Source organism: Bolinopsis microptera, chromosome 1, assembly GCF_026151205.1.
Source record: "Bolinopsis microptera isolate Bmic1 chromosome 1, MBARI_Bmic_1.0, whole genome shotgun sequence".
Lineage (NCBI taxonomy): Eukaryota > Metazoa > Ctenophora > Tentaculata > Lobata > Bolinopsidae > Bolinopsis > Bolinopsis microptera.
The window spans coordinates 2,051,456-2,077,916 of NC_087072.1; the positions used below are offsets into that span (position 1 = coordinate 2,051,456).

The following is a 26,461-nucleotide window of genomic DNA, read 5'->3' on the forward strand; positions in this document are numbered from 1 at the left end:
AAAAATTATTTTTGAATCTGAGAAACTCAGCATGGATTTCTCATTTTTTCAAAAATTGTAATATACCTAATCATTCTTCATATCAGTGCAATGTGGTCCAATTGAGATAAGAAACAATTTTTGAGAATGAGTTTTTCGCCTCTCCTGGAAACGTTTTTCAAAAATACTCAAAAATAATTTTTGAGAATGATAATTTGGCCATTTTCGTCGGGACTCTCAAAAATACTCATGATCCCAACCTGCTATCAATAATCCTTTTATTTTTGATAATATTCATGAAATCTATGTAATACAATAATACATTGGCTGTTGAGTGCTACGGGCGATGATAAACGACTTTTCGGGGATATAATTTATACTACATACGTCTTATAACTTAGCCATGTTTCAAAGTATAAAATGCTGTTCCCCAATCTGCCCTTTATTCAATATGAACTGCTAATCACAACAGATAGTTAATTAATAATTAGTTAATTAATTAATAATTACCCGTCCAAGTTGCCAGCGCTCCCGGTCCAACTCCCTAGTATAGTGCTTCTTGGGCTGAATCTCGTGTTGCAGTCCCAGACTCTTGATTACATCCCCTATTTCCTGACATGTCGGGTTCTCAACAGCCACTCCTTTTGGTATCCTCCTTCCTCTCTACAAATTGTTAGCAGCGAGTTAGAGTAATCTATAAACCATGTTTCTAGAATAGTATCTAATACAACAAGCCTCTACTGCTTATGTATCTTGAGGGTGACCAATTTAGGAGGTAATTGAACAATTTTAACATCAGGAAACTGAGATAATCTTACCTTTAATGACCGACTAGAGTTTATATAGGCCGGGTAGATGCAGTTCCACTTCTTACAATCTCCCTCCAATACATCTTCCTGTTCCATGCTATAAACAGGAGGTTTTATAAACAGGAGGCTTTATAAACAGGAGGTTTTTAAATTAATACTTTCTTAACTACAATACATCTTCCATGCTATAAACAGAAGGTTTTTAAATTAATACTTTCTTAACTACAAGGTTAGCATAACTCCAATACATCTTCCATGCTATAAACAGAAGGTTTTTTAAATTAATACTTTCTTAACTACAAGGTTAGCATAACTCTTCCATGCTATAAACAGGAGGTTTTTTAAATTAATACTTTCTTAGCTACAAGGTTAGCATAACTTTGTTCCTCGAGATTAGTGGAATATAAAAAGCACACTTCGAAAGAACACGAAAACTCTAAATTTGCCAAAGATCAAATAAATATTTCATATTTTTATCTTAACAATCACATAACCTTCAATAAACGATAAAATTTCTCACTTAATATTTTGCAGGGCTTACCCAAAAAAACATTTGTCTCATAAATTGAAAGAGACTGTTAGCTCTAATAAAGTGGTAGCAACCAGCAAAAACAGATAAAAGATATTTAATGTACACTGAAATGTTAAATGATCGGATTAAAGTATTAACCACACCCAATTATTATGCTCTGAAATTATATTACAGTTACACTGATCCACAAAGAATGCAAAATTTCTGACCTGTATCTTTAATTGTCTGATCAAGAAAAACTTAATCAGAATAAAAATAGTAAATACCCTCACCCTAACCCAACCTGTCATCAAAACTGGAGCTCTTATCGGGACCCGAGGAGGAGCAAACATTTACTGGAGCTCTTATCGGGATCCGAGGAGGAGCAAACATTTACTGGAGCTCTTATCGGGATCCGAGGAGAAGCAAACATTTTTAATTTTTGATCGAGTCAAGGGGCAGGTCGAAATTGTTTCATTCCGAAATTATTTAAACTTAACCAAGTTATGAACTTAAAAATGTTTACAATTAACCAAGTTTTGAACTTAAAAAGGTTTTAAAAATAATACGCGATGTCCCACCCAGGCTAAGAATCAGCTCTCCACAGGCTCGAGATTAATTAATCTATTACTGGCTGCAGCTATATCTGTTATTGACACACGGCCGTTCTGCTGAATAAATCTGAAAATGAAGGGATTTAACTCGGACGGAGATAAGCTACCGAAATTTTAATATCCATCGTTTGGAGTACCTTTCATTTAAAGTTCCCATGATTTCAAGAAAATGAAAATGATCATTATTAATGGTACTTACTTGACAACCGATTTCATCTCCTCTTCGGAAATGTAGATAAATTTGCCCCTATCATCAATGACACCTGTAAATAAGTTTTATGTCAACAGTGAACTACCTGAACTGCTAAAAATCAGTACGCCTGAAAAATGAAAAATCACCGAAAATGGTAACATGTTTGGAACATTGTTGAAAGATGTAACCCACCATTAATAGTTCCATCTTCCTGCAGACTCTCTAAGCGCTCTACAACCTCGTGAATCTGGTAACCTAGTAACCTGGTAACCTAGTAACCTAGTAACCTGGTAACCTAGTAACCTGGTAACCTAGTAGAACATTGTTGAAAGATGTAACCCACCATTAATAGTCCCATCTTCCTGCAGACTCTCTAAGCGCTCTACAACCTCGTGAATCTGGTAACCTAGTAACCTGGTAACCTAGTAACCTAGTAACCTGGTAACCTAGTAACCTGGTAACCTAGTAACCTGGTAACCTAGTAGAACATTGTTGAAAGATGTAACCCACCATTAATAGTCCCATCTTCCTGCAGACTCTCTAAGCGCTCTACAACCTCGTGAATCTTGTAACCTAGTAACCTAGTAACCTAGTAACCTAGTAACCTGGTAACCTAGTAGAACATTGTTGAAAGATGTAACCCACCATTAATAGTCCCATCTTCCTGCAGACTCTCTAAGCGCTCTACAACCTCGTGAATCTGGTAACCTAGTAACCTGGTAACCTAGTAACCTAGTAACCTGGTAACCTAGTAGAACATTGTTGAAAGATGTAACCCACCATTAATAGTCCCATCTTCCTGCAGACTCTCTAAGCGCTCTACAACCTCGTGAATCTGGTAACCTAGTAACCTGGTAACCTATTAACCTAGTAACCTGGTAACCTACTAGAACATTGTTGAAAGATGTAACCCACCATTAATAGTTCCATCTTCCTGCAGACTCTCTAATCGCTCTACAACCTCGTGAATCTGGTAACCTAGTAACCTGGTAATCTGGTAACCTAGTAACCTGGTAACCTGGTAACCTATTAACCTAGTAACCTGGTAACCTACTAGAACATTGTTGAAAGATGTAACCCACCATTAATAGTTCCATCTTCCTGCAGACTCTCTAATCGCTCTACAACCTCGTGAATCTGGTAACCTAGTAACCTGGTAATCTGGTAACCTAGTAACCTGGTAACCTAGTAGAACATTGTTGAAAGATGTAACCCACCATTAATAGTTCCATCTTCCTGCAGACTCTCTAATCGCTCTACAACCTCGTGAATCTGGTAACCTAGTAACCTGGTAACCTAGTAACCTAGTAACCTGGTAACCTAGTAGAACATTGTTTAAAGATGTAACCCACCATTAATAGTTCCATCTTCCTGCAGACTCTCTAAGCGCTCTACAACCTCGTGAATCTGGTAACCTAGTAACCTGGTAACCTAGTAACCTAGTAACCTGGTAACCTAGTAGAACATTGTTGAAAGATGTAACCCACCATTAATAGTCCCATCTTCCTGCAGGCTCTCTAAGCGCTCTACAACCTCGTGAATCTGGTAACCTATTAACCTGGTAACCTAGTAACCTAGTAACCTGGTAACCTAGTAGAACATTGTTGAAAGATGTAACCCACCATTAATAGTCCCATCTTCCTGCAGACTCTCTAATCGCTCTACAACCTCGTGAATCTGGTAACCTAGTAACCTGGTAACCTAGTAACCTAGTACAGTAACCTGGTAACCTAGTAGAACATTGTTGAAAGATGTAACCCACCATTAATAGTCCCATCTTCCTGCAGGCTCTCTAAGCGCTCTACAACCTCGTGAATCTGGTAACCTAGTAACCTGGTAACCTAGTAACCTAGTAACCTGGTAACCTAGTAGAATATTGTTGAAAGATGTAACCCACCATTAATAGTTCCATCTTCCTGCAGACTCTCTAAGCGCTCTACAACCTCGTGAATCTGGTAACCTAGTAATCTGGTAACCTAGTAACCTAGTAACCTGGTAACCTAGTAGAACATTGTTGAAAGATGTAACCCACCATTAATAGTCCCATCTTCCTGCAGACTCTCTAAGCGCTCTACAACCTCGTGAATCTGGTAACCTAGTAACCTGGTAACCTAGTAACCTGGTAACCTAGTAACCTAGTAACCTGGTAACCTAGTAGAATATTGTTGAAAGATGTAACCCACCATTAATAGTCCCATCTTCCTGCAGGCTCTCTAAGCGCTCTACAACCTCGTGAATCTGGTAACCTAGTAACCTGGTAACCTAGTAACCTAGTAACCTGGTAACCTAGTAGAATATTGTTGAAAGATGTAACCCACCATTAATAGTCCCATCTTCCTGCAGGCTCTCTAAGCGCTCTACAACCTCGTGAATCTGGTAACCTAGTAACCTGGTAACCTAGTAACCTAGTAACCTGGTAACCTAGTAGAACATTGTTGAAAGATGTAACCCACCATTAATAGTCCCATCTTCCTGCAGGCTCTCTAAGCGCTCTACAACCTCGTGAATCTGGTAACCTAGTAACCTGGTAACCTAGTAACCTAGTAACCTGGTAACCTAGTAGAATATTGTTGAAAGATGTAACCCACCATTAATAGTCCCATCTTCCTGCAGGCTCTCTAAGCGCTCTACAACCTCGTGAATCTGGTAACCTAGTAACCTGGTAACGTAGTAACCTAGTAACCTGGTAACCTAGTAGAACATTGTTGAAAGATGTAACCCACCATTAATAGTTCCATCTTCCTGCAGACTCTCTAAGCGCTCTACAACCTCGTGAATCTTTAGGTTGAAATGTGCTCCCAAATCGTCCAACTGTACCACTTTCTTAGTCTTCAAAAAATCTGGAGAAATTATGGTTGATTGAAATAAAATATAATAACTTTCCGAACACGTTCTTCTTTATAAACTAATGTCTAGGTTGAGACAATTCTGCTAACTTACTACTGTGATTATATTACAGGTCCTGAACCTGCGCTCTCATAATCCTATAATCCTCACCTATAAACTCTAGAAGCAGGTTACGCTGGGTTTCTCATAATCCTCACCTATAAACTCTAGAAGCAGGTTACGCTGGGTTTCTCATAATCCTCACCTATAAACTCTAGAAGCAGGTTACGCTGGGTTTCTCATAATCCTCACCTATAAACTCTAGAAGCAGGTTACGCTGGGTTTCTCATAATCCTCACCTATAAACTCTAGAAGCAGGTTACGCTGGGTTTCTCATAATCCTCACCTATAAACTCTAGAAGCAGGTTACGCTGGGTTTCTCATAATCCTCACCTATAAACTCTAGAAGCAGGTTACGCTGGGTTTCTCATAATCCTCACCTATAAACTCTAGAAGCAGGTTACGCTGGGTTTCTCATAATCCTCACCTATAAACTCTAGAAGCAGGTTACGCTGGGTTTCTCATAATCCTCACCTATAAACTCTAGAAGCAGGTTACGCTGGGTTATATTACAGGTCCTGAACCTGCGCTCTCATAATCCTCACCTATAAACTCTAGAAGCAGGTTACGCTGGGTTTCTCATAATCCTCACCTATAAACTCTAGAAGCAGGTTACGCTGGGTTTCTCATAATCCTCACCTATAAACTCTAGAAGCAGGTTACGCTGGGTTTCTCATAATCCTCACCTATAAACTCTAGAAGCAGGTTACGCTGGGTTATATTACAGGTCCTGAACCTGCGCTCTCATAATCCTCACCTATAAACTCTAGAAGCAGGTTACGCTGGGTTTCTCATAATCCTCACCTATAAACTCTAGAAGCAGGTTACGCTGGGTTTCTCATAATCCTCACCTATAAACTCTAGAAGTAGGTTACGCTGGGTCTCTCATAATCCTCACCTATAAACTCTAGAAGCAGGTTACGCTGGGTTTCTCATTATCCTCACCTATAAACTCTAGAAGCAGGTTACGCTGGGTCTCTCATAATCCTCACCTATAAACTCTAGAAGTAGGTTACGCTGGGTCTCTCATAATCCTCACCTATAAACTCTAGAAGCAGGTTACGCTGGGTTTCTCATAATCCTCACCTATAAACTCTAGAAGCAGGTTACGCTGGGTTTCTCATAATCCTCACCTATAAACTCTAGAAGCAGGTTACGCTGGGTTTCTAATAATCCTCACCTATAAACGCCAGAAGCAGGTTACGCTGGGTTTCTCATTATCCTCACCTATAAACGCCAGAAGCAGATTACGCTGGGTTTCTAATAATCCTCACCTATAAACTCTAGAAGCAGGTTACGCTGGGTTTCTCATAATCCTCACCTATAAACTCTAGAAGCAGGTTACGCTGGGTTTCTCATAATCCTCACCTATAAACTCTAGAAGCAGGTTACGCTGGGTTTCTCATAATCCTCACCTATAAACTCTAGAAGCAGGTTACGCTGGGTTTCTCATAATCCTCACCTATAAACTCTAGAAGCAGGTTACGCTGGGTTTCTCATAATCCTCACCTATAAACTCTAGAAGCAGGTTACGCTGGGTTTCTCATAATCCTCACCTATAAACTCTAGAAGCAGGTTACGCTGGGTTTCTAATAATCCTCACCTATAAACGCCAGAAGCAGGTTACGCTGGGTTTCTCATTATCCTCACCTATAAACGCCAGAAGCAGATTACGCTGGGTTTCTAATAATCCTCACCTATAAACGCCAGAAGCAGGTTACGCTGGGTTTCTCATAATCCTCACCTATAAACGCCAGAAGCAGGTTACGCTGGGTTTCTCATAATCCTCACCTATAAACTCTAGAAGCAGATTACGCTGGGTTTCTAATAATCCTCACCTATAAACGCCAGAAGCAGGTTACGCTGGGTTTCTCATAATCCTCACCTATAAACGCCAGAAGCAGGTTACGCTGGGTTTCTCATAATCCTCACCTATAAACTCTAGAAGCAGATTACGCTGGGTTTCTCATAATCCTCACCTATAAACTCTAGAAGCAGGTTACGCTGGGTTTCTCATAATCCTCACCTATAAACTCTAGAAGCAGGTTACGCTGGGTTTCTAATAATCCTCACCTATAAACGCCAGAAGCAGGTTACGCTGGGTTTCTCATTATCCTCACCTATAAACGCCAGAAGCAGATTACGCTGGGTTTCTAATAATCCTCACCTATAAACGCCAGAAGCAGGTTACGCTGGGTTTCTCATAATCCTCACCTATAAACGCCAGAAGCAGGTTACGCTGGGTTTCTCATAATCCTCACCTATAAACTCTAGAAGCAGATTACGCTGGGTTTCTAATAATCCTCACCTATAAACGCCAGAAGCAGGTTACGCTGGGTTTCTCATAATCCTCACCTATAAACGCCAGAAGCAGGTTACGCTGGGTTTCTCATAATCCTCACCTATAAACTCTAGAAGCAGATTACACTGGGTTTCTCATAATCCTCACCTATAAACTCTAGAAGCAGGTTACGCTGGGTTTCTCATAATCCTCACCTATAAACTCTAGAAGCAGATTACGCTGGGTTTCTCATAATCCTCACCTATAAACTCTAGAAGCAGATTACGCTGGGTTTCTCATAATCCTCACCTATAAACTCTAGAAGCAGGTTACGCTGGGTTTCTCATAATCCTCACCTATAAACTCTAGAAGCAGGTTACGCTGGGTTTCTCATAATCCTCACCTATAAACTCTAGAAGCAGATTACGCTGGGTTTCTCATAATCCTCACCTATAAACTCTAGAAGCAGATTACGCTGGGTTTCTCATAATCCTCACCTATAAACTCTAGAAGCAGATTACGCTGGGTTTCTCATAATCCTCACCTATAAACTCTAGAAGCAGATTACGCTGGGTTTCTCATAATCCTCACCTATAAACTCTAGAAGCAGGTTACGCTGGGTTTCTCATAATCCTCACCTATAAACTCTAGAAGCAGGTTACGCTGGGTTTCTCATAATCCTCACCTATAAACTCTAGAAGCAGGTTACGCTGGGTTTCTCATAATCCTCACCTATAAACTCTAGAAGCAGGTTACGCTGGGTTTCTCATAATCCTCACCTATAAACTCTAGAAGCAGGTTACGCTGGGTTTCTCATAATCCTCACCTATAAACTCTAGAAGCAGGTTACGCTGGGTTTCTCATAATCCTCACCTATAAACTCTAGAAGCAGGTTACGCTGGGTTTCTCATAATCCTCACCTATAAACTCTAGAAGCAGGTTACGCTGGGTTTCTCATAATCCTCACCTATAAACTCTAGAAGCAGGTTACGCTGGGTTTCTCATAATCCTCACCTATAAACTCTAGAAGCAGGTTACGCTGGGTTTCTCATAATCCTCACCTATAAACTCTAGAAGCAGGTTACGCTGGGTTTCTCATAATCCTCACCTATAAACTCTAGAAGCAGGTTACGCTGGGTTTCTCATAATCCTCACCTATAAACTCTAGAAGCAGATTACGCTGGGTTTCTTCGTCCAGAGCTTCCTGTCCCTCGTCCTCAACAGCGAAACTCTCTTTCAGGAGAAGATACTCCTCGTGCTCCCGCTTTTCCTGGATTTCTTTCGCTATCCTCTCTTCTTCTTTCTGAGTAATAATTTGATCAGATATTACAAACGAGTACTCCGTAATATATAAATGTGATATATAAATGTTATAATGTAATATATAATGTGATAGCAAACTTATCTTTTACAACCAAATCTATAATCCCTATAATAGGAAGAACTACAATAGAAGATGACACACACTGCTCGACGAGAAATATCAGGAAATATATCTTACTCTCATTCTCTCATCTGCTTCTTGTCGAGCCTCCTCCTCCTTCCTCAACTGTAAATCAGCTTCTAGCTGCTTCCTTTTCTCCGTTAGGAGCACCATGTCTGCCTGAAATTTGGAGAGTGTTTTACTCTAAACATAAGTAAAAGTAGGCTGTCGAGTGAATTTAATTGTGAAAAGTGCAAAGTTGAGAAGATCATGGTTTAAAATGTTATTCAAGTGGAAGAGGAGGCTAGTTTATCATTATAACCTCTCTTTGTTCCTTCTTTTCGGCTTTAGCAGCAATCTTCTTAGCTTTCTTGGTTCCAATCTTCCCGGCCTTTTCTTCCTCTTCACTTCCACTCCCATCTCCACCAGATGCAGGTGCTGGCTCTGGAAGGTGAGGGTGAAAATGGTGATCGCTAATAAGATGTGCCGATTATATGCTAAATTCAGTAACCCATGTCATTTTGCCCGTCTATATGTTATACATGCTAAGTCACTGACCGTCTTCGTCTGAGCTGTCTCGTCTGTTGACTCTGCGTCTCCGTCTAGCTCTAACTGGGGCACCATCAGTACGAGCATGCTGAACTAGCACTCTGGGGGCTGAAAGAGAGGCAGTGTTTAATAGTTGCTATATCTGTTATATCTGAAGTTATTCATGTCCAGGTTATTGATTGCGTGATATGTCAAGTTGATTAGGAATCGCCTTAAAAAAAGGAAAATATTGTATGTCCGAAATTGTAAGAACGTACCTTTCTCTTTTGGCTTCTTCTTCTGACTGATGACGAACAAGATAAAGCCAGCGAGAAGACTGATACCAATGAAGAATATTGAAGTGCTGTCCATCCTAAGCTATAATGGTAGAGTGAATATTAACGGAGGTTAACAATAGTGGGTAGAATGTGATCGGATCTACTTATTTTAAGGCCATTAACCAGGGTTTAGGGCAGTTGTCCGATAATAATTGATGACACGAACATGCATGAAATTAAACATAATACGGACGCGCGCGCGAAATGCGCGTTTTTAGCGCACTAGAGGTAAGACTTTTTGACAAGCCGCTGACGTAAATGTAACTTTTATGTGGCAATATTATTGCACAATATTAATCTCCTGAAGTCTGCTTTTCAGCGAGGAAAAGCAATTTGCGGAAAACGCTCATTAACACATGCAACTCGTAGCTAAAGTTTGATGTCTATGATAAATTCCTTCAAAGACTCCTGGGGTCGTGAATTTGAACAGAAATGTGAGTTTTAAAGGCGATCGAATCAAACAATCAAAATTGTAAAAATATCCATTACAGAATATGCATTACGGTAATGTTATCAAATAAATCCATTTAACTGGAATGGTCAATAATTTCTATTCCATTCAGAAAAGATAATATATTGAATATTGGAAAACAGAAAGAGGATATGCTGATCGCTGGTGATACATATTTCTGTCACACTATTATTCAAGATCGCAATAAGTTAGCAAACATACTGATGTAAAAGCAAAGTATAAATATTGAAGGGAACCAATAGCTTTGCACTTAAAAGAACCTGTTCTGACTTACGATATCATGACACAAGAAGTGTCATGTCGACTCTTCAATCGATGTAATCGTCAAAATTTATTCTCTTCACATCATAAAATGCTTCTTTGTTGGTTTCTTTGCAAACCGTCGTGCCTGGCTTGAACGCACTGAAACATCACCGAATTATTAAACTTCGAGTAAACTATCAAAAAATAGTTGAGATATATCTCATATATGTTAGGACGCAATGAAACTACATGTATAATGGAATTTTGGACACGAATGTAGGAGTTACGGAATAAATTGAAAAAAATGTTAGTACAAACGGCTACCTTTTGTTTTGCATATCGAACATCTCAGAAGAAGAAAGTGGGCCGTTGGTAACTCCATCAGTTTTGTAGTACCAGTTAAGTTCCATGGTAACAGGTGGGTCGTGATCTAACTTTACTCTCTTACTCTTGCTTGCTTCTCCTTCCTCCTCCATATCTCCAAATATATCCTCTGTCAAACACAGGACATGTTAGTTTTACACAATTTCACAAGACAAAACAAAGTAAAAGCCAGTAATTAGCACACTAAAACAAAGTAAAAGCCAGTAATTAGCCCACTAAAACAAAGTAAAAGCCAGTAATTAGCCCACTAAAACAAAGTAAAAGCCAGTAATTAACCCACTTCAAAACACTAACCTGTAGCTTGTTTTATCTCGTAGTTAAGTTTCTCGTAGGTATCCTGATAGATAGTGTCCCTGCCCTGGTGTAGCATCCAGTCAGACAGACTTGTTAACTTTTCTAACTGCTCTTTATCTGCTGGGTTGGCTGTGGGGAGCTGACCTTTCTTTTTCAGTCTTAATCTCTGACTGGCTGATAACTGGGTCCCGCCTAACCTTTTCAGGGCCTGAAACCATGGCAACATTAAAAATGCATCGTTTCCCCAAATTATTTGTTCTATAGTATAATTAGTGTTGAAGGTATTATATTGTATTATATTGTACAAGATAAATGTTACAACAGACATTGTACAACTTGATAGGGACATGTCATTTCAAGATTAATTACCCAAACATCCCACCTTAGTTATAGTTTCTGAGGGCTTGAGAATAGAGATTATCTGACCAAGTATTTCAGCGGTTGTAAATTTAGACAGAGGATCAGGAGTTGATTCTTTGGAGATAGATTCAAGGGGAACTACTGCTGGTAGCTGAAATAAGTTAAATAGTTCATTACTATCGAATAAACTTCAATTAAACTTAAAATTTCGTAGTGTTTGAAGATTTAAAGGTCATGAAATCAAATTTTAGTTACTGCAACTGTACTAATATACAGGACAATTTTTAATAACTAAGTATTGTACAATTTAAATTAAAGAATGTGAAAATAATTAAATATATCGTACTTTTTGCATGTCGATGGAGTCGAGCCAGCTATCTCTTATCTCTTCACTGGCCTTCTTGTCGAAAATGAAATTTCCATTCTCGTCGAAATGCCCCTCTTCGTTTTCATCGTCCAAGTTGAATGGAGTTATGACTTGTTCACCGTCTCTTCTCTGTTAATAGGTTTTGTAACGAAGGAGGAGGAATGTTGATACATTTACAATAATTAGACCACCTAAGTTGAGCTATTTATAGAGAAAAAACTGAACGTCAGGAACACTTGATAGTCAGATAGTGTGATAGCAATTAGTTTAAGTAACTAAAGTACTCACCATAGTTGTATCTTCTTGTCCATCAATGTCGTTGACGTCAAGTTTTTTGGACCGGACATCATCTTCCTCATCCGAATCAAGAGAGTAATTCTTCTTCGCAGTCGCACTCTCTCCATCTCCCTCCTCCGTCTTTTTCTCTGACAAACATTTTTCCTAAAACTAACGAAAAACTAAAAAAATAATCACAGTTTAAGTACAGAACATTTATTTCTTAAGATTGACGGAATATTACAGAACATCGGACATGAACAGTACAGTACAGTTCAGTAAACAGGAACAGACTATATACCTGGATCTGCCGGTTGACTGGCAACGATTTCATTAAACGTAACTGATTTCCCTTTAATGACCATCTGGCGATGCATTTGATAAAGTAATAGTACAATTAATTAATCGAATTAATGATTTAATAATTAAAGTGTTTCAACATATTTACTGATCCGAACAATGAAGGTTATCATCATAACAGCAGAATACTTTATTATTTATGATCTCTGTAAGCTGCTACTACTACTAAAACAAATAATTCATTGAATTAAGATAAATAAATTTTCGGTAAAACACATCTTGCACTTATCATTTGGAATAGATTGAACAAAAAAATACCAAGTAACATTACACAACAAATTATAATAGATTAATACCATCTACATAATATGATAAAATCAATTGAGCAATAGTTTTGTGAACATAAAACACAAACAAAACGACTCTGATTGTCACCATTAAAACGTGAGCGAAATAAATTAAAATAATCAACATAAGATTAAGATCGAATTACTCTAATTTTCCTAAATTAAAAATTAAATAAGTAAAATAATTCAGGACAGCTCCATGACAGTCGAATGGAGTTTTTCTGTAAAAGCTGCAAAAGAAAACAAATCCTGCACTCTCTTCTTGCCAGCACCTCCCATCCTACCCTTCAACTCACTCTGTCCGATAAACTTCAGCATCGCCTCCCCAAATTTCTCAGGACGTGGATCACACAAGAAACCAGTAACATCATGCTGGACAGTTTCCAGAGGCCCCCCACTGTTTACAGCAACAACAGGCATGGAACAGTACATACTCTCAACAGGCACAATACCAAAGTGCTCGTTTGAGGGCGTGTAGAGTAGAGCTGTGCAATTCCTCAGAAGATAGAGTTTCGTTTCATCTGAGATGGACCTCAGAAAGGTTGTCTTATCATGGATTTCTAGTTCTTGTGAAGATTGTTCTAGTTCCAAGTGATGTGTAACATTCTCAACCACTCGACTATCATATCCACCAGCAACTATTAGATGACATTTTTCAAACTCGTTGCAATGCTTCTTTACAAAGGACATAGCTTCAAGGGCCAGATTAATGTTTTTCTTACGCTCATATCTGTTAAGGGACAGAAAGACAAATTCAGCAGAGTTAGGCACGATATCTGTACACACAATCTCATATCCATTTTCAAACTTGCTAGTGTTTAATGATGGGTACAACACCTCACACTGTTGAACATGACTGAACGTTTCCGTGACTACTCCCTTTGTGTATAATGAATTAACAAATATCTTGTCAGCCATTGAGGTAGTCAACCCCTCCAGATAGTCCAGTGGCTTTCTATACAGCAGCTTTAAGACATTGTCACGTCGTGTGAGGAGCAAATCAGGATAGTGACAGTAAAACAGCACTTTTTTACTTGACAGAACCTTTAAGAAAGGCACACACACCGACACCTGATCTACAATGTAAACATCAGCTGTTACAAAGAGTCTCACAAACATTGCTAGAAATATCATTCTCATTACAGCACACAGAGCATAACATTTGCCTAATAACTTTCTAGGCATCCAATCAAATTTAGAAACCACTTGAACAGATCCATCTTTAGTCTCTGAGAAGCAGTGGGAAGGGTCGTGGTGTGTGGTGTAGATGGTCACATCGTGTTTCTTGTTGAGCAGAGCTAGAGCCATATCTATAACAAGCCGCTCAGCGCCTCCTATCCCCAGGTCGGGATGTAGGAATACCACTTTCACTTTCTCTTTCACTTTCACCATCCTAAAAGTGAAATATTTTATTGAGAATCATAAATCTTAAAATTTAAATGAGTTATTTGTGATGATTTCAGTTGATCAGCATTGATTAATTGGGGACTGGCCTGCGGCTTAATTGACTAGCCAAACTGAGATTCTCAGTTTGGCTATGTTTCTCAGTTTGGCTTTTAAGAAATAAAAGTCGAAATATTAAGAATTTGCAACTTAGAAACATAACAAGAAACTTAACAAGAAAAATAAAAGATTAATAATTCAAATTTCGAATATCTTTTTATAAATGAATAGTACAAATCATAATATGTTGAAACAATCGTATTTAAAATAATAGACTCCAAATACGATATTATAGAAATGAGGTATTAACAAAATAAATACATATTGATTAATTGGGGACTGGCCTGTGGTGCCAGTGAATGTTTACTCAAAAATAAATAATTATATTTAATATGAAATCCCCACTACGCAGGACACACAAATATGTAAACATCTATGATTGATATCATAATAACTCGAACGTCATTCTTTATTTTGTACGAATATACATATTTTAAAGTAACTCGATTTTCACAGAATTTCGTTGAATAGTTACTGAAATACTGAGAGATTCTCTAGCCGGACCGAAAATTCAATTAATCAGTCTTTCATCTATTCTGTTTTTAAATCATACTGGAAGACATAACCATCATATCATATATATATATAGATTATATTATAAGTTGAAGGAGTAAAGGAATGTAAATTTAAGACACTAAAAAAGCTAATCTCCAAGTTTGTATTCTTAATTTTGATAATAGCACAAAAGGTCTAGTGCATTATATTAGTCCGGGAATATAATCATTTCTGCAGAAATGGACAGCAGAACAGTGAATACTGAGTAGATGATGGTACACAATACCAACTAAGTGCCAGCTTACCCTCCAGAGCAAATCTTTCTGCAGTCCAGTTTCCACTGCCTCCACTCATTTCCACCACAGGATATTCTAGTACATGCCAAAATAGAAAACGTTATCAGAAGAATCACCACAATTGAGACTACAACAACAGTAATCAAAGTCATCATCCAATCTCTCTCCCATGACTGATAATTTGTTCCATATTTCATTTCTACCTCCACAAATTGCTTATAGTCAGCAAGCGTTCCATCAGATGAACCACAATACACTTTAGTCAAAATTTCAAATGTGTCAAAATTGCAAATGTGTTTGATCAGCAGGAACGACTCATAGGTATCACTGTCAGGCTGATGAGTCACTTCAGACACTTCAAAACACCGCCACATATCTTCTGACTGCAAATTAATTACCTTTTTACCGAACCTTTTGAACAGACACTTCGCTGATTCCTCCTTTGTAGCATGGCGTCCAGTATTATCATAATCACTAAAGCAATCACTAAAATCACTTTTTTCCTTGTTTTCGATAACGTAATACCAATCGAGAGGTTTTCCAAACGAAATACACTGAAGAAGACCTAAGTCTCCCTTCACAATTTCTACTTTTGGTTCTGCTGGTGTGTAATCTGTTACATTGATCAGAGTAACATTTGCAAGGTGTTGGAATTCATGAAATGGTTCTAGCTGGTGATCCGAGAAGTTGCACTGATACGTCCCTAAATCGGAGTTTTCAGTATTCTTGATAGTTAAGGTAGACACATAACATTCAAATTGGTCTGAGTCATCTTTGTAATCACTCTTATCCTCAAACACTGTTACTGGAAGACCCAGGTCACTTACCATGACATCTGTTTCCGAAAATGTGTCACAGAAGTTGTAAGAAATCTTAGAACTAACATCAAACTTATCACCAGATTGAAGAACATTCCCATCTTTCATCCAAACAGTTTTACAATCTTTATAACCTCGGTTATAGTCCGTAGGAAAACATGACGGCCAGCCCATTCCATGAGTGTAGCATTTAAGCAATGCGGTGGAATTGAAAGAAACTGGCACGATATCCTCAAGGGCTTTGTGTGTGCCTTCCCCTTCAACATCAGGTATGAACAAAAGGAAGAAAAAGGCAGTCCAAAGTACATTTTTAGTCATTTCATGTTGACAATGCAATGCAGTCCTGCAGTAAATTTATTAAATTCTAAATATTAAGAATTTGCAACTTAGAAACATAACAAGAAACATAACAAGAAAAATAAAAGATTAAGGTTGTAAACAGTTCAAATTTCGAATATCTTACGATATTTTATAAATGAATAGTGCAAATCATAATATGTTGAAACAATCGTATTGAAGAAAAAGACTCCAGAAATGAGGTATTTACAAAATAAATACAAATATTGAATAATTGGGGACTGGCCTGTGGTGCCAGTCAATGTTGACTCAAAAATAAATAATCATATTTAATATAAAATCCCCACTGCACAGGGCTCACAAATATGTAAATATCTATGATTGACACCATAATAACTCGAACATCATTCTTTATTTTGTACGAATATACATATTTTAAAGTAACTCGATTTTCACAGAATTTCGTTGAATAGCTACTGAAATACTGAGAGATTCTCTAGCCTGACCGAAAATTCAATTAATCAGTCTTTCATCTATTCTGTCTTTAAATCAACTCGGTATTTTAAGTTCTTTTTTTCTCTACTTGTTCGTCTCCAGCAGCTCTGTCGCATATTATGTGAAAACTGAGCGATATGATTTACCCCTTTAGCCGTAACCTCGATATCAAACCTGACACCATTATCCGTTTAAATATCTATCTATGATATTGATAAGATAACTAAACATTCAGTTAGTACATACTGCACTGGAAGACATAACCATCATATATCTCTTGCTAGCTATCTAACAAACCGTAGCCAAGTAACTTCTTTTCAAACTGAAAAGTCGGACAAGTGTTCAGTTGAGTATGGTGTACCCCAGGGGTCAGTGTTAGGACCTCTACTATTTCTGATTTATATAAATGATATTGTGAGCTCCTCAAGCTTGGCTGAATTCGTCCTGTTTGCTGATGATACAAATATTTTTGTGATAGGTAGTTCAGCACAGGAAGCTTTTGAAAAAGCTAATCATGTAATGAAACAAGTCAGTAACTATATGGAGTCTAACAAGTTACATATAAATGCAGGGAAAAGTTGTTATATGCATTTTCAGCCAGGTTTGTCAAGAGCAACACAGACCTGTGCCAGAACACGGCCCTTTAACAGGAATCTAACGATTTTAATAGATGGCAAAAAGCTAGAAAAAGTTCAATGTACAAAGTTTCTTGGGGTGATAATAGACGAACAGCTAAGCTGGGAACCACATCTTAATCATTTATCTTTAAAGCTGAACTCCAGTATTGTATCGATTAAGAGAATTTGCAAATTCATTCCCAAATCTGAATATTTGAAACTATACAATGCTCTTTTTATGTCACATCTTAGCTATTGTATAAGTTGCTGGGGTGGGATCCCTAAACATAAGCTGAATAAAATCTTTGCAATTCAAAAACGATGTATAAGACTGCTATTTGGCAACATTCCCAATTTTGATCATAAAGAATACTATTTAACCTGTGCACGTTCAAGAACTTATAACGAACATATGGCTAGCAAGAACTACTGTCTTGAACACACTAAACCGCTATTCACCGAGCAGAAAATTATGAACCTGGAGAATCTGCACATGTACCATACATTTATGGAATTATTCAAAATTCTTAAATTTGATGTCCCCCAGTCGATTAAAGATCTTTTCAAGATCTGTCCTAGAAATGAAAAACTTCGTCTGATTGTCCCATTACTGAGGTTAGATATCTCCCAACAGAACTTTTTGTACACCTCTACGAAAATTTGGAATGACCTCAGCCCCTATGTATTCGAAATATGTGATGCTAATGTAGATGGGTTGATAATCCCGGGTTCTTCCAAGAATTCAGACTTATCAGCTTCGTCAGGTGTTATTAAATCTAACCTTAAAAAGCACTTGCTATCCCTCCAAAATCGAGATGACCCTAATACATGGTAACTAATCTATATTATATCTCAAACTCTACATCCGGTACGGCTATGCACACATGATATCTCTCTCTGCCATGAAACATGGCTAACCTTTTAAACTTTGATTCAAAACCTAAAGCTAAACTAAAACTCAACTGGGCTCTCCTTTGTCACCAAACTAAACCAATAAGTAATTTAAGATTATTATATTTTTCTATATTTGTATACTGTAATTAGTATATTGACGTAGTGGATGGTTGAGGGGGTTTCAAGCACAGGTCACTCTCAAATCCTAAAGATAAGCAGTGGCCTTCGGCACTTGAAACCTCTTCAAACCTCCCCTGATTTATTTATTATTGATATTGTTTGATTGTGCCGTAAAAATAAATATTTGTTTTATTAAATATTTGTTTTATTATCATATATATATACATTATATAATAAGTTGAAGGAGTAAGAAGTGTAAATTTAAGATACTAAAAAATCAAGGGTCGACCGAGTCCTCGGCCTCGGCCTGGCGATTTTTCCTCGGCCTCGGCCTCGGCTTCGGTCAGGAGGACGATTCCTCGGTTCGCCTCGGCCTCGGTCAAAAATAGATTCGAAATTCCTCGGCCTCGGCGAAATTTGACGATTTTACCGAGGATTTGACCGAGGATTTTTGTTGAAATTTTGGGAATTTTTCTACAGACTTACAGAGGTTAATGTAAACGAATTTGTAAAATTGAAAATAAAACGACCAATTGACCAGGACACAAAACTAAAAATATCATAGTCTAAGATTCATCGTCTGATGAAATGACAATATCTGAGCACTCTGAATCAGAATAATCTTCTGTGCACAGCGCAGAAGGGGGACAGTCCTCTTTATTTGGGGCTTCAAATTCATTTGGACAGGGGCCGAAGTCGTCCCCAAGTGTTCCGATGTTCTTTTTGAGAAACAAGCACCCCTCAAAGTTTGTTGGCTTAAGGCTGAGGCGATTTAACTTCAGGATGTGCCCTGCTAGAGTTTTTGGTTGTACCTGATGCACCGACACCATCCATCTCACCACGCTTCTGATAGAATATTTCAAATTTCACTGTCAATTACTCAGATCCTGCCTGGGCATGCCCACTCCTGACTCTTGGCGAACTTGCCCCTTCATAATGATTGTAACGTGTGTACACAGTATAGTACACAGTACAATCTGATTAGGTACAGTGCGCTTTTCCTAATAAACAATGCCCTTTTTTCCAACAATTTTTCTGCCAAAATTCCTCGGCCTCGGCCTCGGCCTCGGTCAAAATTTGCACTCCTCGGCCTCGGTCAAAAAAAAGAAACCTCGGTTGTCCTCGGCCTCGGTCTTAACTAACTGTATTTTCCTCGGCCTCGGCCTCGGTCGAAAATCCTGCCCTCGGTCGACCCCTGTAAAAAATACTAAAAGTTCATCTCCAAGTTTGTATTCTTAATTTTCACAATAGCACAAAAGGTCTAGTGCATTATATTAGTCCAGAAATATAACTATTTCTGCAGAAATGGACAGCAGAACAGTGAACACTGAGTAGATGATGGTACACAATACCAACTAAGCGCCAGCTTACTCTCCAGAGCAAATCTTTCTGCAGTCCAGTTTCCACTGCCTCCACTCATTTCCACCACAGGATATTCTAGTACATGCCAAAATAGAAAACGTTATCAGAAGAATCACCACAATTGAGACTACAAAACCAGCAATGACAGTCATCGTGGAATTTCTGTCCCATGACCGATTTATTACATATTTCTTTTCTACCTGTACCTCCACAAATTGCTTATAGTCAACAAGAGTTCCATCAGCTGAACCACAATACACTCTAATGTAGTCAAATTTGCAAATGTGTTTTATCAGCAGGAAGGACTCAAAGGTATCACTGTCAGGCTGATGAGTCACTTCAGACACTTCAAAACACCGCCACATATCTTCTGACTGCAAATTAATTACCTTTTTACCGAACCTTTTCTACAGACACTTCGCTGATTCCTCTTTAGTAGCATGGCGTCCAGTATTATCATAATCACTAGAGCAACTGTTTTCCCTTTTTTCCTTGTTTTCGATAACGTAATACCAATCGAGAGGTTTTCCAAACGAAATACACTGAACAAGACCTGAGTCTCCCTTCACAATTTCTACTTTTGGTTCTGCTGGTGTGTAATCTGCTACATTGATCAGAGTAACATTTGCAAGGTGTTGGAATTCACGAAATGGTTCTAGCTGGTGATCCGAGAAGTTGCACTGATACATCCCTAAATCGGAGTTTTCAGTATTCTTGATAGTTAAGGTAGACACATAACATTCAAATTGGTCTGAGTCATCTTTGTAATCACCCTTATCCTCAAACACTGTTACTGGAAGACCCAGCTCACTAACCATGACATCTGTTTCCGAAAATGTGTCACAGAAGTTGTAAGAAATCTTAGAACTAACATCAAACTTATCGCCAGATTGAAGAACATTCCCATCTTTCATCCAAACAGTTTTACAATCTTTATAATCTCGATTATAGTCAGTAGGAAAACATGACGGCCAGCTCATTCCATGAGTGTAGCATTTAAGCACTGTGATGGAATTGAAAGAAACTGGCACAATATCCTCAAGAGCTTTGTGTGTACCTTCCCCTTCAACATCAGGTATGAACAAAAGGAAGAAAAAGGCAGTCCAAAGTACATGCTTAGTCATTTCATGTAGACAATGCCATGCAGTCCTGCAGTAAATTTATTAAATTCTAAATATTAAGAATTTGCAACTTAGAAACATAACAAGAAAAATAAAAGATTAACGTTGTAAACAGTTCAAATTTCGAATATCTTACGATATTTTATAAATGAATAGTGCAAATCATAATATTGTTTACTCATAAATAAATAATCGTATTTGATATGAAATCACCACTGCACAAGACACGCAAATATGTAAATATCTATGATTGATATAATAATAACTCGAACTTCATTCTTCATTTGTACAAATATACATATTTTAAAGTAACTCTAGCCTGACCGAAAATTCAATTAATCAGTCTTTCATCTATTCTTTCTTTTTAAAATCATCTCGGTATTTTAAGTTCTTGATACAGTTTCTTTTTCTCTACTTGTTCGTCTCCATTTAAGGGTTCTAAGATTATTTGTATCTGTATTTCAAAGTTAAATTTGTCATAACAAGAATGAAAGTCTTTTTCGCATTAATTTTTAAAACTTTCTAGATGCACAGAGCTGGTTCCAAAAAGGGGGGATACCTCATGCACAGGTGTGATCTTGCAACCAGCAACCTTAGACCAAAAAGTTCACATTAAATAAACTAAGCTATGTTTCAAGAATACCAAAAATACATAAATGTAACTAGATCTTGTCTCTTAAGTAAGATGCAGCAATGATAGTTGATAAAATTGATATTATGATCATGCAAATGTATTCTGGAGGCCTAGTAAACTCCCAAGTATCTTTCAGGGCAATTTTGTCAAACATCCTTTTTGATAAGTGATGGCAACTGTTGTAGGTTGCATGGTAATTGTTTTCCTCTTCTCCAAGAATAGCAATTAATTGATCCATACTACATCTTGTCTCTGAAGTCTCCTTTTCACATAGGATAGGTGGCTTTAATTTCGGTTAGATAACCCCAATTTGTCCCTAACCTCACCAAGATTTTCCTTCGTATTTATGTTTATACCATTTTGTTGTTTTTCAATGGTCCAGAAGAATCTATCACTTGTTTTCAGAGCTACAAATGCATGATAATCTACCTTAGTCCAACGTCTCCCAAGGGCATCTCTCATCTTTTTAGGAGATCTGCTGTATATGCCCTCCAACGGTGTTGTGTAAACTGCTACCCATGTTGTTGTTACTTGTTCATCAAACTCACCATCACAATCCTGATAAAGTTTGCGAAACTCGCCCTCTATACCATCTAAATTTTTTTTATAAAATTATACAAACAATATACACATAATATATCAATGACCCTATATAAAATGAACCCTTTAAGAATTCAAAAAATTCCCTAAACACTCAAAAATTACCCTTGGCCTTGTGGCTCCAAGTTAAGATCTAGACTGTTTATATTAACAATGTTCTTTTCTCGCACCTCTGTCTCCACGGAGAGAAATCACTGTTGTTCTTCGGATTTCAAAGCGAAGGCGCTTTCTGATGTATCCTACAGCATCCGAGTACCTCTGGCCAGTGTGGTACTTTAACGGGTGATACTCGTAAAATATCTGTTCCATATATTGGAACCGTATATTGGACCGTCGACGAGTCCAACTCGGCGCGCGTCCTGGTAGGTTGTAAACCTACAAAATATAAGCTCTCCTATTGGCGCAAACGTCTCAGCCAATCAGCATCTACGGCACTTTTTTGCCGTAATTGAGTCGTATTTCTACCTACCAGGACCGTCGACGAGTCCAACTCGGCGCGCATCCTAGTAGGTTGTAAACCTACAATGTGGTACTCTATCTCAAATATATACCATCTAAATTGCCTCTCGCGCCGAGTTGGACTCGTCGACGGTCCTGTATACATATTATACATAAATGGAACAGCTATTTTACGAGTATCACCCGTTAAGACCCCCACTGTCGCTTCACTTTTTTTATCAATAAACTTTCAAATTGTTACACAAATACATCATTTTATTTCAAAGAAAATATCGCCGAATGACCTTACATGCCTTGACAAGTGACCGCGTGTAAACAAAATAAGGGACACCGAAACACTAGTTGCTGTAAGACTTAGATATGCCTGAACATCTGGTCTGGCTTGAGAAAAGACAATTTTTTTTGAGAAAAGACAATTTTATTATTTATCACCAATTCAATACATAATCAATAAATATATATCCGAATAAATTTGATTTAAAATTAAATGAAACAAGTATGCTAGCAGCTAGCGCGCTTGTATTTAATAAATATTCACGCTGTTAAAAATGGGTCTTACCACACCGCCACTCACATTAGCACAGTTGGTAAACGGACCCAGGCGCTGTTAAGCTTTTATGAGCCCTGGTTGACTGCTGAGAGTGGCGACGGGTCTGACATTAATTTTATTTTAGTTTTCCCTATATTCCAATAAAATTTTAGTTTTGAGTTAAATGATTTTTATGCGATATTTAAGTTGAAGCTGCTTGCAATACATTATTGCTTGAAAATTGTTTAAATATGCTCGCTATACGCTTAATTTTTAGATACCGTATGTTATGTATATGTACACATCAGCTCATAATACTAAATAACAATAATAAATAAATTAAAAGCATGAAGAGGTCCAAAACCAGTTCAAGCATGCGACACCAGGTAAGGATGAATACATTGACATCGGAAGCTGCAAGCTTATTAACGTTTGATTCCACGTTGATCCGTTATTATGCAGTCACCTTCAGACGGTGTCGACGGATCATGCAAAAAGGGTTTTTGACAGGCTGTGCCCTTACCATAATTAAACTGAACCATTGCCTGGTACGATGTAAGGTTTTGTGGAACTTGAGGAGAAATGTCACTAATCATACTGAGATCGTCTAGATGTGATCGCCTTAACCTACTTCCCATGAAACGTCGTAAGTAAGGTGGAAATGTCACAACTGACATGTCATAAAAAATATTATGAAAATATAATATATCCTTGTAATCAAACCTTACCGAGAGTGGAAGGATATTAAGTTCCTTACACTATAGTACCGCTTCACTATAATAGTACCCCTGTAGAGTTTCAACGATACAGGGGAGCCGCGCACTCGTGCGCGGCGGGTCATACAACGTATGACAAGGGCCACATGCACAGATCAGAACGTGCAAAAGTAATATAAGTCACGTGTAATTAAGTCAAAAGTGATTAATCATCATCCTATAGAGAAACTTTGAAAAATGCACCCCCACTACCAGTAATAGTATTGTAGGTTTACAACCTACCAGGACGCGCGCCGAGTTGGACTCGTCGACGGTCCAATATATGGAACAGATATTTTACGAGTATCACCTGTTAAGGCCCGGCGCGCGCTACTTCGAAGAAATTTAGACGAGTAACATCCGTCAACCTTTCCGGCTTTTATAATTACTAATTCGCTCGCACAAAAATTATGATGTGTTTTGGGTTTTGCACTTTTGCAGCCGGACAAAACAGTTTTACATAAACCCTAACCATAACCCCGAAGCTATTCGTAACTTTAACCACAAACCCTTACCTGGGGACCCCAGGCTGTTATGTTCATAAACATATAGAATAGAGATTCGGCGGAATGACAGGCTGAGCCCCGCCCAGTAACCCAACCCAAACCCAAGCCAAGCCCTAAACAATTGAATTTGTGTTTTAATACGTATACTACTACTATATATGCTGTAGTCTTTTCAAAAATTTGGGCGATCGGATTATTGGATGCAAACCTTTGCTTGTTCCTGAACCGATGCATGTCTCAGTTTTGAAGAAATTCCTGTCGTCCATGGTCAATGACTTATTATTCATTCTTACCATTTCACAATTACCATTATTACTTGCTGCACTTCACCTTGTAGCGCGATGCACTACTGGACGTAGCGTCGCGCATAGTTGACATAGTGAATCAACACTTCACTTATATCACGCGGTGACCCCAACTGCCGCTTCACTATAGTGGGTGTCATCCGAATTGCGAGATTCGCGAGAAATCTCAGGTGCAAACTGCAACTGTAGGAGAAGAACTCGCGTGCGCGAGATGATAGATTCAATACTTAATTGTTACCGCGTGTACGGTAGAGTCACATTTAGAAGGTTCTAGACTATTTGACGTTGTATGTTGACTTCTTCGATGTCGAAAACTGTAGAGTTTTCGACGATACAGGCGGGTCATACAACGTATGACAACACTTCACCTGGCCATCAGTCTACGCGTACTGCGTCGCGCGCTACTGCAGGCGAGAGGGCTCTGGTTAGAGCAACTGCAGACTCAAAACTGCTGCACCATTCTCTCGATCCTGTACCACTATGCACTATCAAAACCATACTCCTTCTATTTCTCAATATTCAATAATTCATTCGCATATACACGAGAGAAGTGAGCCATAGACCAGCAAGCTGATTAGTCCATTACTGTTTGCTCTAACCAGAGCCCTCTCGCTTGCAGTAGCGTAGACACCTGGCTATGTGAACATTACTGGGCCGCGCTCAGTGCAGCCTGTCATTTCGCCTAATCTCTATATTCGGCGGAACAACATGTTTATGAACATGTTTATGAACATGATAGCCTGAGGTCCCCAGGCCAGGTAAAGTAATCTAATGTGGATAGCACGAGATACATTTAATCGAGGTAGAGTCCACAATGATTGACTTTTTATAGTCCATAAGTCAATATTATTCAAATTCAGTTATGTAAGAGTAGCCGTAATATTTCAGAATATTTTGCTTCATTATTTACATCATTTCTTATCAATATCACAAAAAGTCCTTCAAATCGTGATTATGAAAATTGACATACGTTGCATGCCAAATATCTCTGATATTTGGGATACGTAACATGTATCAACTATATTCGGCGGAACAACATGTTTATGAACATGTTTATGAACATGATAGCCTGAGGTCCCCAGGCCAGGTAAAGTAATCTAATGTGGATAGCACGAGATACATTTAATCGAGGTAGAGTCCACAATGATTGACTTTTTATAGTCCATAAGTCAATATTATTCAAATTCAGTTATGTAAGAGTAGCCGTAATATTTCAGAATATTTTGCTTCATTATTTACATCATTTCTTATCAATATCACAAAAAGTCCTTCAAATCGTGATTATGAAAATTTCAAAAGTAATCCAAATATCATTGACTGTTTAAGTTTAACTTCAGTCAAAAAGTCAAATTACAAGTTCGTTTCGCCCAAGTACATACATAATTATAACTATAAGTACGATCGTCAAAATATCACGTTAGCTTTACTTGTTTCCTGGACAGTTTATTTGGCTTTAGTTACTTTTTCTAAGTCTATGTCTCTTCGCCATATTTTCAAGAAAAATTATTCAAAATATCCTGTCAGCGTATGGAAAACCTTGATTCACGATGTCAATCCTTCGCCGATCTGCATACGTGTGGTTGCATCGCGCTACAAGGAAAACCTTATTGAAACCATACAATTGCATGCAGCGTACGCAGTACGAAGATGTAAGAATTTTACAAGGTGCTAAATCGGTAGATTGATAAATACATCGACTGATTGGTTAAATCAAAATGTACTGAAAACGAGATTACCACAATAATAGCGGTTAGTCTTGTTATAAAATACAGAGTATTGATGAGGGATTTTATAATGAATTGCACATTTGCATTGCATTGTTGATTGTAGACGATAATATACGTCCATAACAAGAGTAATTCCAAAACATAAGTCACTTCGGGGGCCTCGATACACCCTGAATATATATTTAGAAACTGGGTATCGGGCGTTGACCGACAACCAACTGAAATCAGGAGTTGTATTGCACTAGAAACCTACATGATGATAA

At 38.1% G+C, this 26,461-nt stretch overlaps 4 protein-coding genes across 5 annotated transcripts in view; all 4 read right to left on the reverse strand.

The window, feature by feature from the left end:
- LOC134817546 (uncharacterized) overlaps positions 1–26,461 on the reverse strand; it is a 49,841-nt gene that overhangs the window by 6,523 nt on the left and 16,857 nt on the right. Inside the window, exons 1-3 of one of the 2 annotated variants that reach the window (XM_063826723.1) lie at positions 11,261–11,267; positions 798–887; positions 490–642 (exon numbers count right to left, since the gene is read on the reverse strand). In XM_063826723.1, coding sequence (XP_063682793.1) covers positions 490–642; positions 798–884 — 240 coding nt within the window. In that variant the 5' untranslated portion in view covers positions 885–887; positions 11,261–11,267. Of the gene's footprint in view, positions 1–489; positions 643–797; positions 888–11,260; positions 11,268–26,461 lie in introns of those variants that run through there. The other variant, XM_063826729.1, reaches the window with a different exon arrangement.
- LOC134817558 (DDRGK domain-containing protein 1-like) lies at positions 1,064–9,997 on the reverse strand. Its single transcript, XM_063826743.1, has 8 exons — positions 9,563–9,997; positions 9,315–9,413; positions 9,079–9,200; positions 8,835–8,936; positions 8,489–8,636; positions 4,830–4,946; positions 2,113–2,176; positions 1,064–1,980 (listed from the first exon to the last, which is right to left on the reverse strand). Exons 1-8 carry the CDS (start codon positions 9,654–9,656, stop codon positions 1,893–1,895), a joined length of 834 nt encoding a protein of 277 aa, XP_063682813.1. The 5' UTR covers positions 9,657–9,997; the 3' UTR covers positions 1,064–1,892.
- On the reverse strand, positions 10,079–12,395 carry LOC134825933 (CD2 antigen cytoplasmic tail-binding protein 2 homolog). The gene is made up of 7 exons (XM_063838131.1): positions 12,320–12,395; positions 12,031–12,167; positions 11,722–11,871; positions 11,398–11,526; positions 11,016–11,223; positions 10,662–10,830; positions 10,079–10,496 (listed from the first exon to the last, which is right to left on the reverse strand). The coding sequence occupies exons 1-7, from the start codon at positions 12,393–12,395 to the stop codon at positions 10,403–10,405; spliced, it is 963 nt and encodes a 320-aa protein (XP_063694201.1). The 3' UTR covers positions 10,079–10,402.
- Positions 12,437–14,062, reverse strand: LOC134813408 (alpha-1,3/1,6-mannosyltransferase ALG2-like). Its single transcript, XM_063821160.1, has one exon. It carries the CDS (start codon positions 14,055–14,057, stop codon positions 12,852–12,854), a length of 1,206 nt encoding a protein of 401 aa, XP_063677230.1. The 5' UTR covers positions 14,058–14,062; the 3' UTR covers positions 12,437–12,851.

Coding starts and splice junctions, on each gene's coding strand:
- LOC134825933 (XM_063838131.1), bottom strand. CDS start 12,395: ATGCATCGCCAGATGGTCATTAAAGGGAAATCAGTTACGTTTAATGAA. Junction 11,224..11,397: donor CCTCAGAAACTATAACTAAG/GTGGGATGTTTG, acceptor CCATGGTTTCAG/GCCCTGAAAAGGTTAGGCGG. Junction 10,497..10,661: donor TTCGATATGCAAAACAAAAG/GTAGCCGTTTGT, acceptor GTGATGTTTCAG/TGCGTTCAAGCCAGGCACGA.
- LOC134817558 (XM_063826743.1), bottom strand. CDS start 9,656: ATGGACAGCACTTCAATATTCTTCATTGGTATCAGTCTTCTCGCTGGC. Junction 9,414..9,562: donor GAAGAAGCCAAAAGAGAAAG/GTACGTTCTTAC, acceptor CCTCTCTTTCAG/CCCCCAGAGTGCTAGTTCAG. Junction 9,201..9,314: donor AGACAGCTCAGACGAAGACG/GTCAGTGACTTA, acceptor CTCACCTTCCAG/AGCCAGCACCTGCATCTGGT.
- LOC134813408 (XM_063821160.1), bottom strand. CDS start 14,057: ATGGTGAAAGTGAAAGAGAAAGTGAAAGTGGTATTCCTACATCCCGAC.